At 34.2% G+C, this 9,598-nt stretch overlaps 1 protein-coding gene across 1 annotated transcript; it reads left to right on the forward strand.

Annotated features, from left to right (window-relative positions):
* The first annotated feature begins 6,862 nt into the window (after positions 1-6,862).
* On the forward strand, positions 6,863-8,707 carry LOC109790260 (BTB/POZ domain-containing protein). The gene has a single exon (XM_020349377.3). It carries the CDS (start codon positions 7,049-7,051, stop codon positions 8,459-8,461), a length of 1,413 nt encoding a protein of 470 aa, XP_020204966.1. The 5' UTR covers positions 6,863-7,048; the 3' UTR covers positions 8,462-8,707.
* The last annotated feature ends 891 nt before the right edge of the window (positions 8,708-9,598 follow it).

Below are 9,598 nucleotides of genomic sequence, written 5' to 3' on the forward strand. Positions count from 1 at the left end.
CATACACATACACATCATTTAATATTGTTTCATACAATGGAAAAATCTATTTTTTTTATTGGGTTTAGAAAACAGTTTATAATATTTTAAAAGAAGAAAAATATTATAAGCTTTTACAAAATATATTATGACAAAAAAAAAGCCAAAATAGCTAAACTTCTACAATTTACAATTGTGTTGTTTGCATTTTTATATTTTGAAAATGTTAATGTGTGTTTTATTACCAATACTACAAAAAAAATATCTCTATGTACAAAGTGATGAACCTAGAAACTTATTGATGGAAACCTTAGGAGGAATTAGATGGTTATACCTTCTTCTTCAAATTTCTTTCTAGATATCTTTTCCTTTTTGACACTCCTCAAGTTTCTTCAAGGTCTTAATGGAGGAAGAAACCTCTAAAACCTTCAATGGTGAATGACTCTCTTTAAGTGGTGTTACTTCAAGGAAGAAAATAAACTACTTCAAATTTCACCACACTCTTAGAAAGAGGATAAAAGAATTGGAAGTAAATCAAAGAGAGATTTAAGCTTTTGTGAGAGAGAATTCTAAAGAGAAAATAACTCTTCAAACTCCAATAATACTCAAAAGTTGTACAAAATGGGTCAAAACTACAATATATAAAGTTTAGTTAGCTTGTGGTGCAAGCTAGACTAACCATGATCAAGTATAACCATGGTTAGCTATCTTGTAATTAAGCTAATCAGCTCTAGTTAAATTTCTAGAAGTCTAGTTAATTGTCTAGAAGCTTATGAAGCAAGTTAAGCTAATCCTAATTTAAGAATAATCTAGGTTAGCTTAAGTTAACTCTAATTACCTAGCATAATCATTACAACTACTAAACTAATGATTACTTTCAACAAGTTGTTGAAGGAAGAAGCCTCAAGCTCTTAAGTTTTGGGTCACTTTTAGTAGTTTACTTTTGCTTCTTTTTAAATATTTTTCCTTGTAAATATTTTCTTAATTTTGACCTTGTATATTTGGATCAATTAGTGTATAAATTTATTTCCTTGTAATTTTTATCTTTAGGGGTGTAAATTGTACTCAAGGGGTGTAACTAGAAAATGAGACATGAGCTTATTGGGCTTGAGTGGTCCATGAAAGCATCAAATGAACATGTGGCCCATGTAGTATGGACATCCACTTCTAGACTAGATGCTCACATGGTCATTCAAACTCCAACAGGTCACATGTGTCACACCTAGTTACACTTTTTGTACCTTGTCATATGGGAAGTCCTCATTGACTCTTATAGATCTAGGATGCTAACATGAGTCATGCTTCTTGGCACTTTCCATGTGGCAAGATTCTATTGGCTATTCTAGATTTAGGATAGTGACATTTTTTAGGAGAGAAATTAAAATTTTAAACTATAACTAGAGTTAGCAATTTGGAATACAAGTTAACCTAACCTAGGTTACATGCAACCATGGTTAGCTTAACTTACACCACAAGCTATCACTAGTGGAAAAAATACTTTTAAAATCGGTTATTTTTAACTTTTAAAATCGGTTCTGTAATCGATTTTGAAAGATCCGATTTTAAAAGTTAGACTTTTAAAATCGGTTAAACAACTGATTTTAAAAGTTAACTTTTAAGATCGGTTGTTTAATAACCGATCTTAAAAGTCTGGCTGGGAAAAAAATTAAACTGGAACGGGTCGTTCTAGTCTAATCAAAAGGTCATAAAATTAAATTTCAGTACGGGCCGTTCTCCGTGTAAAACAGCCCGTTCTCAAGGGAGAACGGCCCGTTCTGCTTGGAGAACGGCCCGTTCTGCTTGGAGAACGGCTCGTTCTGCTTTGCTTGGAGAACGGCCCGTTCTGCTCTACTTGGAGAACGGCCCGTTATGATTGGAGAACGGCCCGTTCTGCTTGGAGAACGGCCCGTTCTCCTCGTAGAACAGCCTGTTCTCCTTGCAGAACGGCCTGTTCCAGGTTCGAAATTTACCAAAACTCAGCCTACAACGAAAATAGAGACGAGAAAAGCATGAGAAAACGAAAAGAGACACAACAAGAACATGAGAATACGAAAATGAAAACAAAAACGACAACGAAATTTACCTTATTGGAGACTTTAGAAAATGACAGCGTCACAGATTAAAAAAAGGAATGGAGGAAAAGATTAAAGAGAATGAAAATAGAGGGGAATATAAAAGATTTCTGACGATACTTTTAAAATCAGTTATTGAAGAACCGATTTTGTATACTGCATACAAAATCGGTTCTAAAATAACCAATTTTAAAAGTAGCACTTTTAAAATCGGTCATAAAATAACCGATCTTAAAAGTACTTTTAAGATCGGCTATTTTATAACCGATCTTAAAAAGTGCCACTTTTAAGATCGGTTAAAGATCAGTTCTTTTATAACCGATCTTAAAAGTACTTTTAAGATCGGTTAAATTTTAACCGATCTTAAAAGTGTTCATGTTATTTACAAATTTGCCACCGCGTCACTTTTAAGATCGATTACCTTGTAACCGATCTTAAAAGTCCGATTTTAAATCCAATTTTTGCACTAGTGTATCAAACTCTATAAATTGAACCCTCCATGTACAAACTCAACACTTGTGAGTATTGAATGAAATTGAGTTCAAATTTCTCTATCACAAGCTCTCAATTCTCTCTTAGGAGAATCTACTCCTTAATGAACTTTTATTAAGGAAATCCTCCTTGTGACAAGTTCTTCTTGTTGAGATTCATGGATGATGAATCAAGTTTTAAGAGTTTTGATGATAACAAAGGATACAAGCTTTGATGAGAACAAAAGAGAAGACATGAAGACCATGAATGAATACCAAATGTAATAAGAGTAGTTTATGTGCTCTTATGTGTTGAGTTGCTTTGTTGGTCAATTTTATTTTCTATGCATGTTTGTGCTTTGTGCATGAGTTAAATCTTAATTTTAATTGTTTAAAAGTGAGTATGATGATGATTAAAAGTAACTTAGAAAGGTTCTGAATGAGTGAAATTGAATTTTTTAGAACTAACTCAAAATAATCAATTATTACTTACAATAATCAATTATTTCAACTATGTTTTTCAAGAGGTTGAGAAACCTTGTTGTATTAATCGATTATCTGTGAAATAATCGATTATTCCAGAAAGTGCTCTCTGGAATAATCAGTTATCCTGCAAAATAATCGATTATTCTGTTCTTGAGTGATTTCCAGAATTTATGAAGAATAAAATAATCGATTATCCTTAAAAATAATCAATTATCTAGGTCTGGAAACTTTATAAAAATGGTTCTCACATTCAAAAACAAAAAGAGAAGAGAATAATTGATTTTGTGAAATCTTTGTGATAAACTTTTGATCTTTGTGATCTTCTTGGAGTGTTTTTTTTGTGATACCAAGAAGTAAAAAAATTTGTGAAATGCTTTGAGAGGAATCATCATCATCACTACATTCTTGGATAGAGGAATTAAGATTGGTCAAGAATTCACAGTCTGATTTGTTCAGCTTCTAGGTGAATTTGTTCCTTTAATCTTTTTGTGCATTGTGGTAAAAATTTTGAGTAGGTTTCTCAATTGGTAAGGAATTCTTGTAGTGGATTTCTACAAGAAGTGTTTTCTTAGGTGCAAGAAAGGATATATCTTGTATGTTGAAGTGTGTGCATGTGTGGTATGCTTGTAAAACTTCTTCATTGAGAGTGGAACAAATCTTGATTAGGTTATAATTGAGGACTGGATATGTAGGTCACATATTGAGTGGCTGAACCAGGATAAAATACTTTGCACTCTTCTCTCATCCTTATCTCTTACATTAAACAATCTTTATTTGAATGTTAAAATAAATGGTCTTGATTAATATGTTATTAATTGTTCTTTAAGCTAATTTAATAAAGATTAATCAAGAAATTATATAGGAGTCATTCCCATATACTAAGAGGTTCAATATACTTCATTGGAAATTATTTTTAGAAGAGTTTTAAAGAAATTAAGGTCCTTAAACTCTGATAAATTTTTTAAGTGTCATTAAATCCAATTCACCCCCTTGTTGGATTGAGCCATTCTTTTTTATCACTTCTTATCTTGCTTATCACCTTGAAGAGGCGTGCCATTCTCTCTTGTCTCTCCACCATTTTTGAGCTTGCTTTTAAGCTTAAGGATTTATGGATGAAGATTGAAGTATCAATGGAGCTAGCTAAAGAGAAGCATCAAGTCTCTCCTCCACTAGTTTCATCAAGTGGTAAAATTAAAACCAATTTATTATATCTTTTATCTCTTATAACTTTCTACATTCATTTAAAAAAAATTCTTAAGGAAACACCTATTTTTCTATTAGGGCAAAAAAGAAATTATAAAAATAATCTTTTAGGTGTAATTGTCCCAGTACCCTTGTACATTTTGTTGTAAATCACCTATTTATGCATCCAACCTTAGTTATACATATAAACAAACAATACATTTTGTTGGAACCAAAATAGGAGCAATAATTTCTAAGAATATTTGGACTATTTCATTTCTGAGCAGAATAGCCGTTTTCAAGTAGTGTTTGATCGATTGCATATTAATCAAAGATAAATGTCTAAATCTCCACTAAGTATTTTGATGATAATAAAGACATTAAAACTTTATGATAAAAAGTCTTGTAAAATATGAAATAAGCTAAGTCTAGTTTAACTTGATTGTCTAATATGTTTTCAGAAGATCATTAAGTGAATATAAATACACTCAAGCATCTATACTCCAACCACCATGCGTGTGTGTATCTTTGTGTGTTTTATTTATTTGTTTGTTGTATACATTTATACAACTCATCCAACGTCTATCTTTACTTATATGAAAACATTGATATTTTGTGTGCTTGTAGTTTTGATTATGAATTCAATGATTTTTTATTTTCATTATCCTTATCAATTTTGCTTAATGTGGTTGATCTTCTATTTTGGATTATGATTCACTAGGTTGTTGATTTGTATATTAAGAAATGTTGTTGATTTTGCTTAATACATCACCTTCTTTCTCTCTTTTTTTTCCTTTCAAATTTTTAAACTCATTTTTTACAACAGTTATCACATCATCACTTAACGATGATGCTTGATAGGAGAGACTAAAAATAATAACAAAAAATAATTGACAGGTTAAAACCAATCATAATATTATTGTAAGACTAAAAATAAATTTCATGAAAAATGAAAAGATTAAAATTGGTTAAAGTATTGTTGAGACACTAATGCTTTATTTAGGGGAGGGAGAAGAATTGAAGGGAATGGATGAGAATATGTGAGAATTGATTTGATATGAAATATGTATGAAATTTGTAGTTGTTTTAAAATTATATTTTATATAGATAGATTTTTATTTAAAATATATTATTTAGACAATTACATTTTTACCCTTTACTAATTAACTATTTAGACAATAATGTAAGGTAGTCTTATCCAAATATCTATTTTGTTAAAAATTTCACACAAATCTATTGATAAAGTAATGAAATTAAATCTACATGGGTCTACCACAATTTTCTTACAAATTCACTTAAATGATCTTCTCTAAACACATTTTTTTTAATTCCTTGATAATCCTTCCCTATTTTCTTCGTTCTCTATTAAACCATCTCCCTAAACACATTATAAAATAAGCTAAGTATAGTTTAACTTGATTGTCCAATATGTTTCCACAAGATCATCAAGTGAATATAAATACACTTAAGCATCCATACTCCAACCTCTGTGCATGTGTATGTTTATGTGTTTTATTTATTTGTTTGTTTTATACACTTATATAGCTCGTCGAACATCTATCTTTACTTATATGAAAACATTGATATCATTTTGTGTGCTTGTAGTTTTGATTATGAATTAGTGATTTTTTATATTTTCATTATCCTTATCAATTTTGCTTAATGTTGTTGGTCTTCCATTTTGGATTATGATTCGCGAGGTTGTTGATTTGTATATTAAGAAATGCTATTGATTTTGTGTTGAGAGGATTCTTCCTGTAACTAAGACTCATTCTCATCTCATTCTATTCAAGAATCCTAACTCAAATTCATCTTATATATATATATATATATATATATATATATATATATTGTTCTAATAAATCTAAGTTGATTGTAAAAGTCATTATATCAATTTCAACTTTCACCTTTCCTTTTTCTTGATGTGTGTTATAAAAAAATTTACTACTAAAAGGTTGAAATTCAAAGGTTTTATGTGTTATATATCTAAGGAACAAATTCAACTAAATAGAACAACTCAATTAAAGAGAATAGAGAAAAAAAATATAGCAAATCAATGACAGTGTCATTTACGTACTAGAATTTCACCAAATAGGAGAATAAAATAGAAATAGTAGTATAGTATTATATATGAACACTAGTGAAGATAGGAGTATAGAAAAATAAGAGATGAAAAACTCTTTGAAAATTCTTAGAGCACTTGAAAAGTCACTTTAAACAATCTTCCAAAATCTGATGAGTTTAGATGAGATTGTTTTATGAATTTGATATTTATAGATATCACTAAAAAATCTTTCAAAATCTCCCTAATACAACAATTTTTTAAAATCCTTACATTTTTTAATACCAATTGATTATTTTTAAGTTGTAAAAAGTCTCAAATGAATATTAATATATTTTAATGAGCTCTTTAAAAAATCTTGAAAATCTAAATTAAATATCACTAGATTGTTTTTAAGTGACATAAAATCTTAATTAAATACTAGCGAACTTTTTTTTACTTAAAAAAATATTTTAAAATCCTAAACCAATATACTCTAAAAAAAAATGTTGAAAACTAATTTAAAAAAAAAGTATTAAAAGTAGATTAAGAAACTTGTTTTTCTTTTATAAAATTTAAGAACCAAATTGATAACTCCTTTTTGATGATCGTAAAAGTAAGATGTCTACGTAGGAATGAAAGAGTGAGTGGTGGTGCATGATTAAATGTATATCCCTAACACGTTCAAGTTGCGTTCCGGCATTGACAAGTGACAAAAACAAGAAACAAAGAGACAAAGAAGCTGCTACTGTAATGTAAGTAATAAAAAGCGTTGAAAAAAAAGAAGAGAAGTGTCACCTGGTTGGGATCCCCTTGTGATGGAAGAAGAGAGCACTTCAGCGGAATCCAACGCGCCGAGCGAGCGCGTCAAGCTAAACGTCGGCGGAAAGCTCTTCGAGACGACGCTGACAACGCTCCGCTCCGGCGGCCCAGACTCACTCCTCTTCGCCCTCTCCAACCGCCGCTCCGCCAACCCCAGCCCCGTCTTCATCGACCGCGACCCCGAGATCTTCTCCGTCCTCCTCTCCCTCCTCCGCACCTCCCACCTCCCCTCCACCGCGCGCCGCTTCTCCAAGCAGGAGCTCGCCGAGGAGGCCCTCTTCTACGGCATCGACGCCCACCTCCGCGCCGCCACCGCCCCTCCTCCGTTCTTCGGCATCGACGCCGCCCTCGCCGCCTCCATCCGCCCCGCCTCCGAGGGCCTCCCCTCCTCCTTCGCCGCCGCTGACTCCGGCGCCGTCTGGATCGCCCACGGCGGCCAGATCTCCGGCTACGACTCCAACCTCACCCACTCCGCCACCGTCCGCACGCACCTCGACGACATCGACTCCATCTGCAAGGTCTGGCCGGAGATCGCCGCCGTGGGCTCCACCTCCGACGCCGGCCTCCACTTCTACAACTTCTCCGGCAGCCGCCACGTCGGATCGGTCCACTGGACCGATCCCTTGGATCCTCGAATCTTCAAAGCGCGCGTCAATTCGATAACCGCGTCGGAGAATTCGGTTTTCGCGTCTTTCGATTGTCCTCACAGAGAGAATTGTATTCTCGAAGTGGACAAGGCGAGGCTTCAGATTAATTCGCAGTTAGGTCGCCAATCGGGGAACCAGGCGAAGAACATCGTTCCCGGGAAGCTGACGTGGATTCCGGCGACCGGAGTTCTCGTCGGAAGCGCGGTCACCGGCGGCGCGTTCGGTTACTCCGGCTACATTCGGTTGTGGGACCCGAGGTCCGGGGAGGTGGTTTGGGAGACGCACGAGCCTGGCTCGGGACGGAGCAGCAGGTTCGGGGATTCGTTTGCTGACGTGGATGTTGACGTGGAGGGGTTGTTGCTTTTTAAGCTGTGTTCCAAGTCGGGGGATTTGGCTATGGCGGATATGAGGTTTTTGAAGGAGGATCCTTGGGTTTATTTGAAGGAGAAGAACCCTAGTTTGGTGAGTTATGGTGAAGTGAGGAATAGTGTGGTGCATTGTTATAAGGGGCAACTCTTTGTGGCTAGAGAAGGAGAGTTAGAGGTTTGGTCCAGGGTAGAAAGTGGTGATGTTGAAAGTGAGAGTGATGATGCTGAGAGGTTTTATAGGAGGAATTTTGTGGATAAGAGGGAGGATTCAGAGAGAGGGGTTATAAAGAAGATTGAAGGTGGTGGGGATAGGTTGTTTGTTAGTAGGGAAGATGTTGAGGGTATTGAAGTATGGGAGAGCTCTCGTTCTGCTGGAGCTATTTCTGTTTTGTGACACGGGATAGACAAAGTTTTAGTTAGGTTGGGCCATAATTGTTGTCAGAATTACAAGAATAAAATGTAATTTGTTTTTTGTAAACCATAATTTGATGCAACTTTGTCTGTGTCAGGAGATGCATTATCATGGTGATAGTTCTGTTGTTTTTGGTTCATTTCCTGTCAATGTAATGTTCTTATCAATTAACCTTTAGGACAAGTGCATGCATTAATATCAATGCAAACTTTTTTTCTTTCTTCTTGATTTTACTTTTCTGCAAATGCCTCACTGAACTTTCTTTGCCCTCTATTGTTGTTTTTGCTGCATTTTGTTAACTATGTCATCTTAATAGATTATTATTATACTTTTGTGAAGTCCTATTCTTCTCGAAAGAGCTCCTCTTCTCCATTCTTCCACTATGGTCATTTAATTTTATTTCATGATGAAAGCCTCAGATTAATGTGGTTTGTTTCAGTTATGAACTCCCTTTTATTCATTGGACTATTGGCTGATTATTAAGTTTGGAGTTTCACTAACCTTAGTTCCCAGGATCTCCAATTTCAGGTAAGCTTCCATCATGTGTATAATTACTAGTAATTTGTCAATATTTGTTGATTGTCATTCCTAAACATTTTATGTATGGATGTTATCATTCAAATATGTAAATACTTCATTTAATATTAATTACATAGAATTTGCCATTCTGCGTTAAGATGGGATGTGTGGATAGGACATAGTTTTCAGTCCCATTATTTCATTACTACTCTCCCATGCTTTTTCAATTAGCTGATTGCTTATTTCTGGTCATATATCCTATATTTTTATTTCCTGTACCAAGCCATTGTTTACTGATATGATCAAGAAATAAGAACATTAGCATGTTTATGTGCTCTATAGTTTCTGTTATACTCACTATCTGAAGTCTGAAGTCACTAGCTGTGCAATGTACTTCTATTGATACCATTAGGACAGTTTAGATGCCTAGAGCAAATAACCAAATGAATCATCAGATCATTATGCGCGTTCAGTTAGCAACTTGAGAGATTAACTTAAAATTATAAGATCAAAACTGTCTTTGAAATTACCACTACTCTGCAATCACTACGATATGCCCCGTCATTCAACTCAGTTTGCAAACTTAGGCTTACTCTTGGG

The sequence above is a fragment of the Cajanus cajan genome, chromosome 3 (assembly GCF_000230855.2).
Source record: "Cajanus cajan strain Asha chromosome 3, NIPB_CcT2T_4, whole genome shotgun sequence".
Lineage (NCBI taxonomy): Eukaryota > Viridiplantae > Streptophyta > Magnoliopsida > Fabales > Fabaceae > Cajanus > Cajanus cajan.